At 41.0% G+C, this 20,373-nt stretch overlaps 1 protein-coding gene across 1 annotated transcript; it reads left to right on the top strand.

The window, feature by feature from the left end:
• Positions 1–1,891: 1,891 nt before the first annotated feature.
• Positions 1,892–19,802, top strand: fech (ferrochelatase). The gene is made up of 11 exons (XM_086300080.1): positions 1,892–2,114; positions 4,000–4,090; positions 7,423–7,542; positions 9,713–9,861; positions 10,274–10,408; positions 10,807–10,913; positions 11,805–11,903; positions 12,905–13,012; positions 14,310–14,474; positions 15,480–15,539; positions 18,960–19,802. The coding sequence occupies exons 1-11, from the start codon at positions 2,075–2,077 to the stop codon at positions 19,095–19,097; spliced, it is 1,212 nt and encodes a 403-aa protein (XP_086156206.1). The 5' UTR covers positions 1,892–2,074; the 3' UTR covers positions 19,098–19,802.
• Positions 19,803–20,373: the final 571 nt, after the last annotated feature.

Here is a 20,373-nt window from a genome sequence, read left to right as displayed (position 1 = left end):
TTGAGTTCATGTTGGAGGGCATGTCCATGGCCCTATTTATCTTATGTCAACCTTAGGACTGATGTTTTTGCACCAACTTTCTTTTGATTGGCTGCTCCTCACAAAACAGAAGGAAATTGCAGCGCTGCAGTTCCACTTATGACCACTAGAGGCTGAGATAATCCAACACTTGCTTATAAAGACTTTGAAGCGAAAGAACCCAAATGGCGACAGGTTGCGTCTGTGAGAACTTCCCCATCTGGCAGCTTTTGTTTCTTTCTTTGTGTTTCTGCTTAATTTAACTTCCTCTTCTTGTAAAAATGTTTTTAAGGAAGAAGGAAACATTATGCAAACTGGAGAAACTGGTATTATTTAATAGGAATGTGGGCCATTCAAACGAGATTCTGATTCAAGGAAATAGTTTTTTGAGCTCTTTAGTAAGGCCTGATGCTGTTTAAAACACACTTCTATAGCATTTTAATCCCTTATTTAATTAGTTTGATTACCGGGAGGTTGTTAGGCAAATGTTTGTAGACGCTTTAAAAAAAACCCCATCAAAACACATGTTCTGACAGAGCAAAGCAGTCGTAACAGGCTGTTTATGATCAGCATGGTAAGCCTTTGGCCACTTTTGCACCAGAAAGTGCAGCATAAAATACACAGCAGGTCAATGAACATGTGAAATGTTAATTATGAATAACTCATAATTAAATGCAGAGGGGCGTAATAGTGGGGATCAGGTTGGATCAGCTGCAGTGTCAGGTGATCAGGTGTGTCACAATTATAGAGCACATTGTGTGTTTCGCTTTTTCTGTTTAAATTAACGTTTCTCTTCTTGTTTCCAGCTCTGATTAAACTCTGATACTTTATCTCCTAACACATGTCTCTTAACACGCCGCCTGTGGGCGTGACCAGCACGGCCGTGGGCGGGGTCCTTTAACGTTAAGATGACGCCACACTGAGATAACGATTCTACGTTAAGCACGCCACGGTAACAAAGCAACAGACCGGAAATTGACTCAAGCTATTTCTATAATAAAAGCACGTGTTCTTTTTCTTTTCTTTTTCTCAGTTTAAAGCAAAAACAAAATAGATATCGAGCAAAGGGCTTGTACAATGCAGCTTACAATCCGTTTCTATATATAATTTTACTGTCATAAATACAATGAGAAATGTGAAATATATGTTCAGTTTAATTTATTCAATTATTTTTTGTATACTTACCTTCTTAAATCCCAAATAGTTGTAATTAGAGTAAAATAGTTCACTAATCTCTGGAACTGACATGGTTTTCTATAATTTGTGTAATCTTTTGTATGACCTTGTATTTTTCTTTTTTTCTTCCTTTTATAAATTTTGTTGTTATTTATTTATGTATTTACTTACAATAAAAAAAGCTTCAGTTTTACTGTTTTTGTTGTTTTGTTTTAGTTTTGATTGATTTTATTTTATGTTGTGTTTCATTGTCTTTATTCTAGATTGTCTTTTATTATTTATTTTGGCTTTTTTTTTCGTTGAACGTTGAGGGAAAAAATATTGCTGAGAAGATTTAATTACAAATAATAAAATGCATTGACCAAAGACTAATACTACATGCTTGAATAGGAATGTAAAAAATAAAAATCCGACTTTAGGGGACAAAAAAACCTAAATGTCCTATGTTGTAATACCACTTCCAGTTCGGAAGTGCCTGATAAATATCCTTCATAGTGTAATCATTAAAAAATATAATAGTGACATCCTCTTATGAGGAAATTATCCAGGACACATATTTTAGTTTTTAAAGCGTTTAAATATATTTTAAGAAGATATACAGGTGAAATCTAATGAAAAAGATGACATTACATCAATGCAGTTTTTGTAACGTTTAGCTCGTGTTAGATTTTGTTTCGAAACTCTAAACCGGAAGTTGTTTTTCATTAGCTGTTATAACTCTTAACGGAAGTCCTTGCAGGCAGCCGGCGGTAGCTGAAGGAATCTGGCTGTGGTGTCGGATAGTACCGTGAGTTACTGTGGATCCAGCAGCAGAGAGTCTCAGCATCCAGCCTTAATCTTAGCAGGCGCGGAGACGTTTTTTGCGTCAGTGAAAGCGAACATGATGGCAGCCCTGGGCAGCGCCGGTCGTTCGATCCAGTGTGAGTGTGATTGCGCCGCCAAGTTAGCCTGAAGAGAAAACTTCCAAGTTTTACTGGTTTTCTGAGGATTTAATGTCAGGGCATAAACAGCATCACAGCGCTTATTTTACACAGTTTACAGTCACTGAATTATTTTATTTTTATTTGCCAGAAACTCAACAGCACGCTTCTGACATTGACATCAATATTTTGTAAATGTAAAGTTAGCTCAGGGGATAGCATAACAACTTCCTGGCCGGATGTGCCCCTCGCTTTTAACAACCTCCTTTATTTTGCCATATTACTGACTTTTTTTTTTTTTACCGTCACCGTCGTCTTTTTTGGAATACATCGAACCCAGGTTTTGTGTATAATACCCATGCGGTTAGGCGGAAAGGCTAAAATTATCTGAATGTGTTACCATGATTGCTCTCTTATTTTGTAAACGTTGGTGTTTCTGCGGCTCATTTCCACAAGCTTGACGCGGCAGAGCTGCGTCCCTTTAGGTTGCTGTGCGAACGTGAGCGTTACATAAGGGATTTATCCCATGCCTAGGCTGCATTTGGTGAGCGTCAGGTGGCCTGAAACTATCGCCAGTGTGCACATACACTTCGCGTTTTAGCGCCGGGAGGAAGAAAGAAAGACTCGAAGTTACACAATTGCAGCTCTGTGAACTTGCGTAACCTCAGCGAGCCCCCTGGCGGTGCGGCGCGGTACTGCTGGGAGCGGTTATGAAAGTGAAGCCGGCTGAACGCATCGGTTAGACTGTATAGTTATTATCATTATTATTAGAATAATAAAGTTTATTTCCACGACAGCTTTCAAGAAGTACTTTCAAAGTGTTTCCCAGGATATTTGAAAAAAAAGGGCAACGATCTAAAGAAGAGAATGCACGCAGTTAAAACGGCAATAACAGTTTAAAAGCTCATTCATGACTTCAGCTTCATAATCCATAAATAAATCTGTAACAGATCCACTAATCTGAGACCACTTTAGGATTTATGGGTACTTTTAAAAAGTTTAAAGTAAACTCTGTATCTGCCAGGAAGCTGGTGTTAAGTTCACTCTTGCCCAGCAGCTGGGGTTTGAGGCCTGAGTGGGTTAGGAAATTATAACAGTCCAAACATGATGAGATGAAGCAAACAAATCTTTATTTATATAGACTGTTTCATCCCAGGTGGGGGCAAAATTGCCTCATTCATACTCTATGAACAGATTTATAACTGATTCAGACCATGCATGTGCACAGATGATAATGAATGAAGGCCATAACTTAAACGCACACATCTATCATTATTTTTTTTGTGTGTTTAATATTTTGTTTTTCAATAAACCCCCAAAATGCCCAGAATGACAATGAAATTTAAAAAAAGGCAATTAAATTACACGTTAAGACCAGAAAGACCAAAAAATCGTCAGCTTGAATCCAGCTGTGATTTTGTGTGAGCGCTTACATTTTATCTGCATTTCTATGCTCATATCAGTGCCCATTTATCTGCACAAAGCCTGAACCAGTGCAGCCATGACAGATTTAAAAAGGAGCCAAAATGCAACGGTAAAATGTTGTTGTTGTTGTTGTTATTATTATTATTATTATTATTATTATTATGTACTATTTTAATCCATAAGCAAAATAGAAATTAAGATTGTTATTACAGCTATAACTGTAGTTTCACAGTACTTCTTTGGAGAGTAGCATTGGCTGTGTTACCTCTGTGATTTTTCTGGAAGAGAGACTTTTGAGTTTAATGTAACAACAGATTTGCCTTCTCTTCACCTTAAAACTGATCCATGGTTGAACTCTACACTCATTACAAACTGATCGTTACGCTCACTCACTGATTCTTGAGCTAATAAAATCATCTAATTGTTGTTCCGATGAATCGCACTGTTTCTTGTTCTTCAGTTGCCAGGAGCAGCTTGAGTCTGAGTTTGAGACGACGCTCCACTGCTGCAGCCGCCGCCTACGCCCAGACTCCAGAGACGCAGGAAAACAGGTCACACACGCCACACTCGATTTCATGTCTTAGCGAGGACATCTAATTGAAATAATGCTTTCCCTAGCTGCTTATCCTTACCCTAAATATCAAAAATGAATACCTACCCTTAAGCCTTTGCCTAAACCTAACCATAACCTAATTGTATCCCTGACACTAAAACCACATTTTGAGTCTCAAAAATGCCTTCAAACTTGTGGGGACCGGGACCACAAGGGCTGTTGGTCCCCACTAGTGATGTGCGATACCACTGATTTCCTTTCTGATCCGATACCAAGTAAAAGTCAGGGTGGTATCGACGATACTGATCCGATACCGATACTCTGTACAAAAACGTAATGTTTCATTGTATTTCATAATACAATATATAATTGTATTATGAAATTGTAATAATATAGCTTCATAATGATTACAGGACATCAGACTACTTGTTCTTTTTGCTTAATAATGTAGAATTATCATGTAGAAATAAAAAACCTGAAGTTGTGCCCTATTTGAACATGTTGAGAGACAGACGTCTCTCAGGGAGTCCTGAGAGACGTCTGTCTCGCCCTAGCAGCACCTGTCCCTCTCCTCCTCTTCAGTTCGCCTCAACATAAGCTCGTCATATTCTGTGATGTGATTTACTCTCAGGTGTTTGACGAGGTTAGTGGTGTTGCCACAACACGTCACTGTCTTGCCACATGTATCGCAAACTGCGCCTCGGCCGTTTGTGGAGGTAAAATACGTGCACACATGACTCCATTTATGCTCAGCCATTGTTGTGAGTGCGCACGCCAGGGGCTGGACACATTTATACAGCTGTGTTTTGCACATGACTATGAAAGGCGTAAGAGGAAATAGTTCCTTCCAATTTAGACAATCCGAATGATATAGTTTCTTTCCACTTTGTTCCTGTTAATGAAAAACTACAAATTTACCCCAAAGTACTAAAATATCGATATTTTAATATGAGAATTGATTCTAGAACATAAATGACTGGTATCAGAAGAATCGATATTTCAATATCGATCCGCACACCACTAGTACCCACAAGTATAGTAAACTTCCAATTTTTGGTCCCCACAAAGATGTTTATACCCGGCGTCCACAAACACACACACACACACACACACACACACACACAAAATATGAAATAGGTGTAAATGGCTAAAGGGGTCTCTAAACACAGAGTCAGTGCCAGAGGTGGGTGGATCAATCCAAGTATTGGTATTAGATCGATACTAGCCCGATAGATTCGTACTTTCTATCATCTATGTTAAGTTTGCTTTAGCTGCTCTCCTATTGATTGATTTATTCCTTTTATTTCAGAAGCAAAGTCTAATAAAACCGCTCCACACCAGTGTGCAGGGCTGTATACACAAAGATTCCTGACCTTGTCTAAAAAAACAAAAAACACGTTTCACAAAGCATCTTGAGTCTAAAAGAAGGTGAAAGCCTGTCAGGAGTGAGGAGGGGAGAAGACGTCCTGTAATGATTAAAGAACAAATAATGGTGGATTTCCTTTCATCTTCTGTGAAATCGTTTCTCCTGGTCTGACCTGCTGGGGTTCATTAGAAATGACAGGGACTGTTTTCACCAGTTTGTCGACATCTTCTCACACAGGACCCGCCTCACGCCTCTTTATAAAATTCTGTCCTCCTCGAGCTGACAGTTAAGCTATATTTATGAATGTGACAGCAGATTATTGGAGTTCAAAGCTCACTGAAGGGTTTAAAACCTTAGCAGTGAAACATGTTTCTCGGAGCTGCTACGGCTGTAAGGCCTGCAGTGATGTAGCGTCAGAGGATGGAAAAGCAGCAGGCAGATAATTCCTGCTGAGCTTTGCCCACATTGGTCTACAGCATAAATGCTTTTATGCAGTTTTTTGTGCATAAATACATTGGCGTCTCCTCCAAGCAGGTTTTCTTCTGTTAGGGGAAATGTTTACCCTTCACTACCAATTTTCATAACTGGACTTTCATTTATTAAAGCATAAAATGCATTTTTGTTAATGAGAAGTGGGCATAAACATCAGAACTTGTTGTATGTGAGGAAAGAAAGATAAATGACCTTTATTAACTCTAGTAGAGCAGGGCGATATGACCAAAAACATTTATCATGATATACATTTGAAAATTTGCAATAACGATATAACTGACGACATAATTGACACTAGACAAAATACTTTACAACTCCACAACTTTTATCAGTGCAAAAACCCATCAATGTATTTTCACTTAAACAAGCAGCTGTTTTTTTTGTGCATTAAAGTTATATAAAAATGTAACAGTGCAAAATCCTTGCTGACAGTTTAACCAAAAGACATTTCCAGTGGAAACTGGCCGACAGATCCTCAGCATAACCATGTATAATATCCACAAAACTTGAAGAGGTTATACACACACAATATGGTAATATTATGTTGAAGCACAGTACGTATCCCTCCGCGAGGCTCCTGCCTACGATAGCCATAATGCTCCAACAATCCATCAAGCGGTGCGGCTTCGTAGCTTAGCAAAGTCGTACTGAAACATTTGACAGATTTTCGAGCGCCGTGTACATAAAATCGTTTCGAGGTCAGTAAACACAACCAGAATTCATACATAAGGCACACGGGATTATAAGGGGACCTGTTGATTTTCAGAAAAATCAAAGGATTGATTTTAAGTGTGCCGTATTTTCCAAACAACACGGTAATAACGACGGCCCGCTAGCATGCTCTACCAAAAATAGTGCTTTGTTGTGTATCTGACGGACGAAAGCTAAATCAGTTCCACACCACTGAAGTTGGAGCATTTTTACAAACCAATTCTGATTCATCGGTTTCATTCAACGATCTGTTTTCGCTCTTCTCATTCTGCGTCGCCGCCATGTGCTTATGTAAACAAAGGCACTGCTCATGCGCGTTTTACCCATATTCTATCGCGATATTTCATTTTCCTATCGTTGCCCAAAATTACACTGGTATTACCGTGAACGGTATGATATAGTACAGCCCTAAACTCTAGATCAGATTTGTTAATTTGCAATTGATTAACATTAAAATACAGACTGCTGAATGACCTGACTTTGTACTTTGTGGGGTGTAAACGCATTGAAGCACTGAGTCTGGTTTAGATCCTGTTTGGCTCAACTTTTCATTATTTATTCCAATAATTTATGCCTTTTGTTCTTAAACGATTAAATTTACCTAACAGAAGCTCCCCCTTGAAATATCTTCCCAGTCCCCCTGGCTTCCATCCATAATTTTTCTGACCTAGATTTGGCCTAGTGCACAGTTTCTACACAGTGTCACATCTTTTAGGGGTGTTAGATGTGAATTATTGATCGTGACTCTCTCCTGTCTGCAGGAAGCCGAAGACGGGGATCCTGATGCTGAACATGGGAGGACCCGAGAAGCTAGAAGATGTTCACGACTTCTTGTTACGCCTCTTCATGGACACAGACCTGATGAAACTCCCAGTACAGAAGTACGCACACAGAGATCACGCTGCCTTAAATGCAAGGAATTATTTGCAAATGTGAACACAAAATATAGTGACGCAAACAGCTGACCTTAGAGTTGAGGTGGTCGGTGTTTAACAGCTGGGATCTCGGTTTCCCAGCGCTCGCTCCATGCATTTAGCCCGTAATGTGAACTCTCCGGTGGACAGGATGTAAACAGGATATAAAGCTCTGATAAGAGGTCCTTCCTTCAAACAGTCCTCTGTCATCATTATTTCAGCAGGGCTTTGTGGGGATCTAGTGGATTATGTTATGCTCTCGTGCTTTTCTGAAACTCCCCAGATGTTTTCTGTTTAGATTATGTGATGAATTAAAAGCAACTGCTTTATTTTTGGGTTTACACATATGTAAGCACACACAGTGGGGGCGGGCGGTTTGAGGAAGTTTGTTGGGTGACGGCTCTGTGCTGTGTCCGTATTTCATAACGTCCCACTGAGAAGAAAAATCTTTGTGGTTTTTAGCAGCACTGATCCTTTTTAAAGCAGGCGTGACTGACCCAAGATCACACACTTTGACTTCAAAGATTGCTCCACCTCAATATGAATGTTTTATGAGCCACTTATTGACTTTATTTAGACCTCGGGCGGTCCCGACCCCGAGGGAATGAAGCGCTATAGCGAAAGTCTGGATATTTGGGTGCAAATGTGTCCTGTGACTTAACCAAGGACGTCATTCCAAACCAGCAGTTTGATCTGAACTGAGTTCACTCTGTGAAGAGCTTTCCAGAAATTAAGACCCGCTTAATGCATCCAGTTCAGGGTCTTGGGGTGGGGCTGTCACAGGATAAGATGCGGGGTACACCCTGGACAGCTCACCAGTCTGCTGAAGGGCCTCGTGCATGGTTTTGGGCTGTGGGAGGAAGCTGGGGTACCCATACAGAAGGACCCATGCTGTGAGGTGATGGGGTTGGCCACTGCACCACCGTGCTGCCCTGCACATAAATGCACATAATGCAACTTTCTGTACAGTTTTGGAACATTTTTAAAACATTGAAGAAATGTCAAAGTCGAACTGTAACTGAAACACAAATGACTAAACGCGTTTGTCTGTCAGTCGGCTGACCTCGGTTGGACCTCGGGGGTTAAGCCTTTCTTACACTTGAAGCTGTTTGACTGTAAAGTAGAGAGATTCCCATCAGCCACTGCTCCTCTTTGTTTGCTGCTAACATGCCGGGTTAGGATGGTGAGCATTTCAGCATGCTAACATTAGCAGGGGGTCAAATGACAGCTGTGTCTAAGTATAACCTCACAGAGCAGAGCTCCCTCCCTTTAACTTCTATTTCACCCAGAAGTGAAGCTCTTTGTGTGAAGAATCTCCTTTTATTTATTTATTTATTTATTTATTTATTTTTAAGTGTCATGATTGTAATCTCTGCTCTGTGTAAGAAAACAACACGAGTGTCCGTCTCCATGTTGTCCAGCACTGAGACAAACCATCCTCAGAAGCTGGACAGAATAATACTGACCTGCTAGGGGGTCGTGTTGTGCATGTTTTGTATAATTTTAGACCGTTTTGTGTTTCTGTTTTATTGTTTGGCCTTTTAAAATGCTCAAATATGACGGCACAAACTCCTTGTAACCCTGCACCAGTGCTCAGTAAGGTCTGTTTGTTCATCCATGCAGCATCTGCTCGTTGGACTACAACAGCATTTCATGATGTAACAGGATGAATCCAACTAGACCTGACAATAGAAATGTTAAAATAATAAATTCCTGCCATCATTGTGTACTTGGTGGTCACTTTACCTTTCCTGCTTCTGGCCATTTTGAGCAGAGTTGTCTGACAGGTTTCCCTGGAGTGGGAAACACAAAAACGGTGCAAACGTTAGTGCTTCTTGCTTCTCGCTGCAGAAAGTCCATGCTGGAAACTCTAAACTAGATTTATTGTCTGGTGTTTGGTGACGCTTGTGGACATGAATCTCACCTCCGTGTCCATGGAAACTGCACATCTTACTGAAAATGTTAATAATGAACCTTGACCCTTTAAAGCTCCAGAAATCACACGTTATAGTGCTGTTACAGGTCATTTGCTTTTCTTCTTCTTCGTTGCTGCGCAATAATTCACTGTATTAAATCTGTGATGCATTAAGTGTGAGTTGTGTAACTGCAGCTGTGCGATCTGCCTCCCGCTCTGCAGTAAACTCGGCCCATTCATCGCCAAGCAGCGCACACCGAAGATCCAGGAGCAGTACAGCAAGATCGGAGGAGGCTCGCCCATCAAACACTGGACGTCCATGCAGGGGGAGGGCATGGTGAAGCTGCTGGACGAGATGAGCCCTGAGACGGGTGAGGATGCCTCACAGAGGCCTCCGCTCCTCCTCAAATCTGACAGCTTACATGGAGTTAAAGTCATGTTTGGAGGCAGTTTGTGTGCTTTTATTGAGATTATGGTTTGCTTGGCTGTTGTTGGCAAAGTGTGTGTGAAATGGAGATAGTAAGACAGCGAAGGAGTGTCTCCTCACACGCCTGCAGCACACCTCACTGATAACACAGCAGCAATCTGAAAGCTGACCAGATCTGTTAGAATTTGGTCTAAAAGCACGATAATCTTCATAAAAACCTCCCTTTAAGCTCCTGAAATTTTATTTTTATTTGAAGATTTCAATTAAACTGCATATCCTGCATATTCAAACTGTAATGTTGCCAGTGAGTTTCTCCCGTGCTGTCTGGTCATTGGCTGTTTCTTCTCTCTGCGCAGCTCCTCACAAGTTCTACATCGGCTTCCGGTACGTTCACCCGCTGACGGAGGAAGCCATTGAGGAGATGGAGAAAGAGGGAGTGGAGAGAGCTGTGGCCTTCACGCAGTATCCTCAGTACAGCTGCTCCACCACAGGTGACACAAGCAGGAAATGATGTCTGTTAAATGTAGAGAACATGTAAAAGGAACAATCAGAAGATTACTCAGACGTTTGTGTCCGTTAATGCCGCCACACCCAGGGTGCTGTCTGCTCTGCGAGCTCCTGATAAATACACTCTGTTCTCTCCAGACTAAATCACACTCAGCATGTTCTCAGACTGTTCCAAGAACGCCCAGCTCACACGTGAGGCAGGCACACTCTTCAAACCCACAATCCATCCATGAATCGGTGCCCACAGACTGTTTTTGGGTTACAAAATATGCATCTGAGGAAGAAACTTTGAGGAAATTTATTGATTAGTGATTGGCAGCAGCAGAGAGATTTTATTCCTGTGTAATGAAGTATTTCTCAATGTGTTTTCTTTTGCTCACAGGCAGCAGTCTGAACGCCATCTACCGTTACTACAGCAACAGAGCTGACAGGCCGAAAATGCGCTGGAGTGTCATCGACCGTTGGCCCACACACCCTCTGTTGGTGGAGGTTAGAGACACACGCACTCATTTTCATATCTTAGTGAGGACATCTAATTGGCATAATGCTTTCCTTAGCCGCTTACCCTAACCCTTATGATTAGGCTAATTCTAACCCTGACACTACAACCACATTTTATGCTGCAAAACTGCCTTCAAACTTGTTGGGACGGGCATTTGGTACAGTGGAGGCCAATTTCTGTCCTCACAAAGATGTCTAAACATGTGTGTACACACATGCAAAGTAAAACAAACTAGTACTGATGTACACGATTCTGCCAAAAGTATTCACTCATCTGCCTTCACATCCATATGAACTTGAGTAACATCCCATTCTTAATCCATAGGGCTTAATATGATTTTTGACCCACCGTTTGTAAAGGCTTCAGCTCTCCTGGGAAAGCTTTCCATAAGGTTTGGGAGTGTTCATGAGAGTTTTTGACCAGTCTTCCACATGTGCACATGTGAGGTCAGACACTGATGTTGGGTTGGGCGAGATGGCCGGCTTGGAGTCTTTGCTCTAATTCATCCTAGAGGGTTTGAGGTCAGGAAGGAATTCAGTGAGCTCCTGAGAGCGACCCATTCTTTCACAGATGTTTGTAGAAGCAGTCTGCATGCCCAGGGGTGCCTTTTTTTTTTTCTTTTTTTCTTTTTTAAATAAATAAATACACCTGTGGCAGTGGGAGAGATTGGTATATTTGATTGGGTGAGTGAATGCTTTTGGTAATATAGTGTGTAAGAAAACAGAGTCAGTCAGTAAGTCACCACGCAGCTAAATGACCAGAAAGCAGTTGTGGTGGGTGATCATGGCAGCTTTTTGTCCTGACTGTGTTTTATCAGCTGAGGTAAATTTCACTAGCTGTGTTTATAATACACCCTAAGTGTGTGTGTCTGTGTCCAGTGTTTTGCAGAACATATCAGAAATGAACTGCTGAAGTTTCCAGAAGATAAGAGAGATGATGTTGTCATTCTGTTCTCGGCACACTCACTCCCCATGGCTGTAAGTATGAAAAACTACTATCAGTACTGCTCTAGCCTCAAAGTAACATGCTAATAAAATACTCAAGTTTCACTCACCAGAACTGGACCACAGACTTCTCTAAGCTCTGTACTGCATAACACTCATTATATTTCTCAGATAATTCAAGTAAAAGGCTTAAAAGGGTCATAAAATCGAGTGAAGTGACTCCAGCTTGCAGCAGCTGTCGGTATCACACCCATCACCCCAACTTTTAAACTTTAATACATTTGAAGGGGTGGATTATAAAAATGAGAACAGGTTTTTGTCACCAGACTGTAAAGTTTGGCATTTGCTGTCACAGTTTCTGGGGACTGACTCTTGGAAAGGAACGAATGAAGCCAGAGTGGGGTCTGGTCCTTATTACTGATGACACTGATCAGATGGTACTGACACTGACACTCTTATAAAAACTGATGTGCTTTCCACAAATTACTACTAAAATTTACTGATATTTCTCAGTATAGGCATTTCCTTTCACAATGGAGTAGTAGTATTTATCTCTAGAAAACAAAACCCACTTCATCTTCATTTTCTTTTCGTGTAAAGAAGTACACTTTAAAAACTATTCCGATTTGTTACCTGACGGTTCATCAAAACAGATGAAAAACCTGAAATATCTCAACAGAAATCAGTGCAAATTCAGTTTGTCTTTGCTGTTAGGAAGCCTATAAAACTGTTTTCTGCTGCTTAATTGGTTAGTTTGACAGCACATCTTTGGCATCTATATCCAACATGTCACCAGCAGTTCAGTGTAACTACTCACACTTTAAATCCAGGAAAGTCCCAAACTCTGTGATAGGCCAAGCTTCTCAGATGAGAGATCTGATTTCCTCGTGCCTTGTTAGCTTTCTTTGAACCATGCCATTAGGTAACAGAAGGTTTTTGTCCAGCTGAAGTACTTTCTTCCAGCACATTATTCAGGAACTGCTTAATGTGTTAATGTTGCTTAGCGCCGTGCTGTTGTGTGCCCTGTGCTGCAGGTTGTAAACAGAGGTGACCCGTATCCTCAGGAGGTGGGAGCCACAGTTCAGAGGGTCATTGAAAGACTGGGTCACTGTAACCCCTACAGACTGGTGTGGCAGTCCAGGGTGAGTAAACATCACTCGCTACGTAATTGAATAAACCAGCAGCACCACCTAGTGGTGACAGTGTGCTGTAATAATCAGGTAACGCTGCATACTCAACACTGATCACACATCAGTTTGTAATGCTTATCAATATGGTTTAAATTCACTGAGCGTATGCTTTGCTGTTTTTCACACAACTTTCATTGTCAAAATGCTTTTTTTGTTTGTTTGTTTTGTTTATTTATTTACTTTTTGGCATTATTTCACCCTGAGCCTGACTTTAAAAAGACAAAAACGCACATAGCGACATGGTCACCACAGGCCAAAGAAAGTCTGTGACATTCAGCGACTGAGTAATGATGGATTAAGTGACCACTAGTGATGCAGAGTGGGCAGGTTCCAAGTAAGGGGGGCATCAACACAAGAAACAATTTGCTCATCACTTTTAACTTTGCAGCTGCCTGGTTGTTGCTAAGGGACGTTCCAGACTCCAGTTGCCTAGGTAACCCTCTATTTTATTTGCCACACCATCAAAATACAGATAAGAGCATCCTTTGCTCTCATAGGTAGTCGCTCCATTCGCCTAAAAGTTCAGTAAAGTTTAACTTGGGATTTTCTATGGGAAATACTCAATGTCACCTAGGCAACCGGAGCCTAGACTGTCCCCTATGTCACCATCGGTGACAAAATGCTTTACTTCCTACATGAGCAGGAGCCCATCTGGTCACCGTAGGTAAGAATAGATTTGGGCAGTGCTCACATTCCTGGCAAATGTGTTCAGTTTTTCTTTAGTTCTGCAGACAGACTCTTCCAATCCAGCTTTACCTTCTTATTATACTTACATGCAGCTAAACTATTAATATTATTTAGACCTGGCCGGCCTGCTTTTGTGTTTTGTGTTGCCACAAGATGGAGCCACTTGTCTGACTAATACTTTTGCTATTTCAGAGTAGAAGCCCTCAAAGCTCCTCAGTGCTCAGGTCACAGGGCCTGGCAGCTTACATAATTCACAAATGATAAAAATTTCACAGTGGAAGAGGACTCTGAGCTGTCACTGGCTACCTGTAGGGCAGAATGAATAACCCAACAGGGTGAAAATGCACAGTATGTGGTACATACAGTAACACAGGGTACCAGAGATAGCCTTCCTGCAAGAAGATCATGGTATCAGTTTTATTTATTTTATATTTAATGGGATTTCAAGAAAGGTCACAGGGTCGTTTACGTCCTCACTGAACCAGGAACACCTTAAACCACCTTGGACACGTCATCCATCTATAGAACTTAAGTCAGCCATGTCCTGTGTGTGGTCTCTCAGGTGGGGCCCATGCCGTGGCTCGGTCCCCAGACAGACGAGGTGATCAAAGGTCTGTGTGAGCGAGGGAAGAAGAACCTGCTGCTGGTGCCCATTGCCTTCACTTCGGACCACATAGAGACCTTACACGAGCTGGACATCGAGTACAGACAAGTGCTGGGAGAAGAGGTGAGAGGGGAAAAAAGCAGTGTTTATATACATTTCCTCAGTTTTATGTAAAAATTAACCGGTACATAAATACTGATTTAAAAGAACAGAATAAATCTGCAGCAGCCTTTGGAGAAATAAACTGAAGCAGGCAGAAAGTCAATTACCCAGACCTGCTCTTTCTCTAAAGTCCTTAGAAAGATTCATTAAATAGGGGAAACGTATTTATGCATTTGTGATCTACAATTAGGGCTAAGGTCTTTGTACTGGTTGTTTTGGTTAGCTAAAGTGTGTGTATGTGTGTGAGGTTTGTTTCCAGCAGCCCAGTGCCCTCTGTCTGTCTGAAGGCACCAGTAAAATGGCCACCAATCAATGTGACTGGTGCCATAAAGATACACATTCTTATACCCATGAGGAACCATCGAAATCGTTTCTAAACTTGAACCTGAAGAAACACATCTGTCTTCCAGTCCCAAGTTTTGAGGTCTGAAATGCTAAAAAAAAAACAACCATACTCCACCAAAAATGTGTAACACCTCTACACACCTGATGTATTAAATTCCTCGTGTTTGGATTAATTTACTCCAAAACAAGACTGTCGCATTAACTGAGCGTTTACTACCTTTTTTCTGTGTGAGTCTAAATTGTTGGTAGATATGTGCAGTTCCAGTTTTTCCCAGTGGGCTGGAGAATATCATGACGGTCATTTTAACTGATGTGTTGTGGTCGTGAATCACATATGAGCTGTGGCAGTGACTGCATTTTCTCTTTGGGTCTATTGAGTTTCTAAAGCTCAAAAGCCAAACGAATGACTGCATAAAGCTATAAAATGGAGTAAAGCAGCAAATGCTGACCTTTTAAGTCCACAATCAAGAGACTCTTTGGTGTTCTGACTCCACGTTCAGAACAGAAACTCAGACAGGAGCAAAGGAATGAGGAAAGGGGGGGGGGAGGGTTTGTCCCCTAATTTTGCAGTTTTCTAAGATGTTATGAACATTTGTGATGTGTTGTTATTTTTCTTTCCAGTGTGGGGTGGAGAACATCAGGAGGGCCGAGTCATTGAATGGGAACCCTCTCTTTATGAAGGTACCTGTCACACACTAACCTGACCCATGTTTGCAGAACAAAGATTTTCTTTAAAAGAAATGCAGATGCCTAACATGAAGTGCCACGCTGGTTTTTAAAGTCGTGTTTTGATCCCTTGCGTTGAGCATTTTGGCTCTAATGTCATATGCAAGTGTTGCATATATCTCAGAAACGGAGTTGTTAACCACCGACTGCCCTTTATACAGTCCTTTTTACTTCAAATATGACCATAATTGACAAAATGAGCATCATCATCAATCAAATAACAGTTAAAATGAGCAACTTGGACAATAAACCCATCAAGAAACTCTTCACTGAGGTCACAGATCAAGTGAGAAGTAGGGTCGTTTTTCCCATAGACTTCTATGTAGTTGCGGCTCTATTTTATAACCAAAGGAGTTGCCCTCTGCTGGTCATTGGAAAGAATGCAGATCCAGCTTGCATATATATTCGTAAAACAATATGAAGACTGACAACGGGTAATTATTAAAAGGTGCAAATAAATGTGGAAAAATGTTCAACCCCTTAATACAAAAGAATAAGTGTGAGTTTTCAATTGGTAGATAAATTTTCACTCATGTTCCCAGACTGTAAAATATTCAGATTTCTTTTCAAACTTGCAAACTTACAGCTCTGTCATCAAACCTTTTCTCTATTAATGCCAGCAGAAAGGACGAGTAAAGTAAATGACAACAGTATATGTACAGTAGAAGAAGAAACGAGCAAAGATAAAGTTGAGGTATGCTGCAATGTTCCCGTGGGGCATGTTCATGTCATATGACATTTCTTTCCTGTCGTAGGTGAAACCTTTTCGTTGGCACCATAGAGCTTTTTACCACATAACATATATAAGAAGTTAGTTCTCACAGTAAAACTTCTGAATCTGAATGAGGTGGATGTGATTTAACCTTCTAGGCGAACTGCATAAAATGATGAAACCTGTCATTTCCATTCCCACTAGGTGGCGCTCTAAGCAAAGATTATCATGTACATGTGTTCCAAGGCAGGACTTCTATCTATGAACTTTGGGGCAGATTGGGCGATCCAGGTTTTGAGCTGCAGCAACTTTTTGTGTTTTACTGTTTCATGACGAATCATTGAAATTTGCCCTGGCACCATGGAAACGCTCTTTAGCAAAAACGCAAAGAAGAATTCATTAAAGTACACTGCCTGGAAATTGCTAAAACTGGACCAAAGTTGCATTGTAAATTTAAAATGGGGACCTTCCTGTTGTGTTCAGGGTATGGCTCTCATAGGTGTTTTTATACCTTTTGGGATGACACACATGTGAGCCAAATTTCATACATTTACATAAAACAAGTGGCTGTTTCGTTTGACTTTGCAGGCAAGACCCATAAAACCATATTTAAGTATGAAATCTGTAAGGGGGTCAAAAGAAGAGATGGTCCTGTGAAGTAGCTGCAGCCATGAGATGGTGAATGAATGAGTGAATGCCTCCTTGTGTCCTTCGTTCTATCCTTTATCTCTTTCCTTCTCCATTGTCACTATTTTTCCTTCCATCCCTCCTTCCTTTCCTCTCTCACCTCCCTCTCTCCCTTCATCCTCAACCCTGAAACCTTTCTCACAACAGGCAACTCCTCCAGCTGTATCGTGTGTGTTTGTGCGTGCGTGTGCACAGGGTTTATTAAAGGAAAGGGGCAGATCAATGGGAACCTTTAGAGCTGACTACAGTAGAACTGAACCGCCCGGCTGGCTGGCTGGTCAGGCCCGCCGTGCTCAGAGACCCCTTGCCAAGTGTGTGTGTGTGTGTGTGTGTGTGTGTGTGTGTGTGTGTGTGTGTGTGTGAATCAATATCCAGAGGATGATTAGTTGGTAGTTACTGAAGGATGGTTTCCTTGGTGTGGTTTTTAGTTTCTCAGTGAGCTGCTGCCGTCTGCAAGTAGCAGCAGCTAGAAAATACAGAAAAATGCATTCATCAGGATTTTTACTGCACACTCTGGCTGGTGTTGAAGCTTCATTTAAAAAAAAAAAAAAAAAAAAAAGTTCCCCTCAAAATTACTACACCTAACAACTTTTTAAAGCAATTTCAGAGTTGCAAAAAATGTCACCTGTAAGACTAAAATTACAACAGTTCAGGTAAAGTTTTGGAGCGCTCCTGTCATCCTGTATGTTTGGTGTAAGGGGATCTTAAGACAAAATTTGCACTTCAGCAGTTGAATGAACTATCATGTGACTATTGTAACACCCACCAATAGGTGCACTCGCTCCAGTCTAGTGCATTAGCTGAAGTTGTAGTTCATGTTCACTGTGTTTGTAACCTTGTTGAGTAAATGATCATTTGCTCACAGATGTGGTCAGACACATCCACTCATCGTGGGCATGAATGTCGTGGTAATTCTGTGCTTTTAATGATATCTTTGAGCGGTTCTTTTTCCAGAGTGGAATAATTGTACAGCCTACATCTTTAATGACTATTTATTAAAAAAAACAAAACAAAACACTACAAGTTGGTACACAACTTCATTCATTTATTGTTTTTTCTCAGTTTCAAACACACATTAATTATGTATGCAGGTAGCAGCTCTGCCAGTTGCTTTTGGTCACATATCCTGCCAGAGGCTTGTTGATGGATACCATTTGTCTTGGCAGAATTGGTAGCTTATTTAACTTGGTCTCCTGGTGCAGATCTGGCTTTAAGCATAATCCACAAATTTTTCAATACGGTTGAGGTCGGGGATTCGGAAAGGCTATTCCAAAGGCTTAATGTTTGCCTGCTATTTTAAAACTAGTTTTGATATGCGTTTTTGATCATTGTCTTATTGGACCAACCACTTGTGTCCAAAGTTCTACTGTCTTACTGATTTGACAATTTTGGAGGTAGTCCTCCTCCTTCTTTATTCCAGGCCTATTAACGGGAAGTTAATATGCCTTGACCTTATCAACTTGAAATACTGCAGAACCTATAGCACAACATTAAAAGATTTAAGTGTACATGTATATTTGAGCCTGTGTGGATTAAAGAAAAGGATTAAAAGTTCTTGTTTGTCTATTTATTTTCTATTTAATGTCTTTCTAAGACATTAAAGATGTATGCTGTACAATCCTGTTTAAAACAAACACAGTGAAAAGGATTCTTATTGGCTTTTTACCCACAAAGGTTTCAATTCTGATTATAGTAACCACCACCATTGCTTCAGTGCTGTGTTCTTTATGCCTTTTAAAGCTTAATATATATTTGCTTTGCCGGGTTACAGCATTAGTTACAGCGTAGGGTTTCAGAAAGGTTTGCAGATATGTGCCCAATGTAGAAGTTATACTTAAGATGGCCTACTTTCTTTTAGCCTTTAAAATTAAAATGCTGACTCCAGCCATCTGTTTACTGGTTATATGGAGCCCTAATCTGTGAGGCACAGTTTGAACATACTTGTCTGACTGCTGATATTCATTTATCTCGTTCAGGCCTTGGCAGACCTGGTCCAGTCCCACTTGAAGTCCAACGAGCCATGTTCCCGTCAACTGACCCTGCGCTGTCCGCTGTGCACCAACCCCACCTGCGGAGAGGCGAAATCCTTCTTCGCCAACCAGAAGCTCTCATAGAAACTCAAGACACACATTCTGATGCAGCAGGGCTACCTGTGGAGGAACTCGAGGCCTTCTTCTAAAAAGCTTCATTCAAACGCACAAGCCCACACCACCTCTCCAACAAGAGTGTCAGTTAACCAGGAAATGCCACCAAGAAAGGACCAAATGGTTTCTGCAAATGTATTCCCACACACACATTTACTTTAGGTTTTGGTCTTTAGATGGGACTAATATCTGCCTTTCAAAACCTCTTTATGCTACTTAAATTCATCATTTTATTTCACCAGAGAGGTTAAACCGTCAACAGATACCATTTGGTCAAAGCTTGTGTAGATTAGAGAACTGGGACATCACATGACAGGAAAAAATTGCACTAAAAACTGCATTTCCCCTTACTCACATTCCATTTGCTTTGCGCCTGCAAACTTCCATCAGAGACCCCATTTTCTTGCCTCTTCGCTGGTGCTAAATGACTAACAGTCGGCCATGATGACACAACACGCACCCAAAGGGTTCTGGGCTGTCTGGCCATTTCCTTCGCCCTTCATCTCACCTGCTGCTTCACGCCATTGTCTCTCCAGGTGGTAGCCCCGCCCAGCCTGTTGTAACTCCTGCAATTTGATTGGAGGAGGTTGGATCCTGTGTGATAGGAGGGTACTGGCGGGCTTAAGAGAGAAAAAGAGGTTCATATTTAAATTAAATAAAACTAAATGAATTCTTGTGATGATCCTTCATCTGCTCTAATTTCATAAATGAACCCCAGTGAAGCTGGGAAACTAGAGTCACACACTGACCCTGTGAGTGTCATAAGCAAGCTAGAAAAATACGTTGCTTCTGTTTTCCTGCTGAGGGAAAAACGGAAACCAAAACAAGTCAAAAAGCGATGAGGGATAATCGAACTGTTCACATCTTGAGCTGTCCGTATCGGTAAAGGTCCAGCCTGTGAGTTAGGGGTTGTGTGCAGCTATTTATTTTGAGAGCGATTGGCCCAGTGACGTGACCAGGAGATGAAACAGTAGCTGCATACTTTTTTTTATTTTTTTTCAAATAAAGTAAAATGAATGTAATGAAGAGACCAGTCAGAAATGTGACTTAAAATTGTAGCTTAACAAGGAAGAAGTTACCATAAAATTGTGAAACTATATCAGTGAAGCTGCTCATGAACCCTCCATGAGGAAAAACAAAGAGGGAACAGACGTTACTGGTTTTTATAGTAGCAGTACTGTTTTCACAAATTGAATAACAGCCACCAACATCATCAAGCTTAAAAATATCTGGAAAAGGGGGGGGG

The sequence above is a fragment of the Aulonocara sp. 'chitande type north' Nkhata Bay genome, linkage group LG7, assembly GCF_057382095.1.
Source record: "Aulonocara sp. 'chitande type north' Nkhata Bay isolate Kocher_YH1m ecotype deep benthic linkage group LG7, A_spYH_male_GT1.1, whole genome shotgun sequence".
In the NCBI taxonomy this organism is placed as follows: Eukaryota; Metazoa; Chordata; class Actinopteri; order Cichliformes; family Cichlidae; genus Aulonocara; species Aulonocara sp. 'chitande type north' Nkhata Bay.
The sequence above is the reverse complement of the archived record's forward strand: the minus strand, read 5'-3'. Positions and strand labels throughout refer to the sequence as shown.

Coding starts and splice junctions, on each gene's coding strand:
- fech (XM_086300080.1), top strand. CDS start 2,075: ATGATGGCAGCCCTGGGCAGCGCCGGTCGTTCGATCCAGT. Junction 10,409..10,806: donor GTACAGCTGCTCCACCACAG/GTGACACAAGCA, acceptor TTTTGCTCACAG/GCAGCAGTCTGAACGCCATC. Junction 15,540..18,959: donor GGAACCCTCTCTTTATGAAG/GTACCTGTCACA, acceptor TATCTCGTTCAG/GCCTTGGCAGACCTGGTCCA.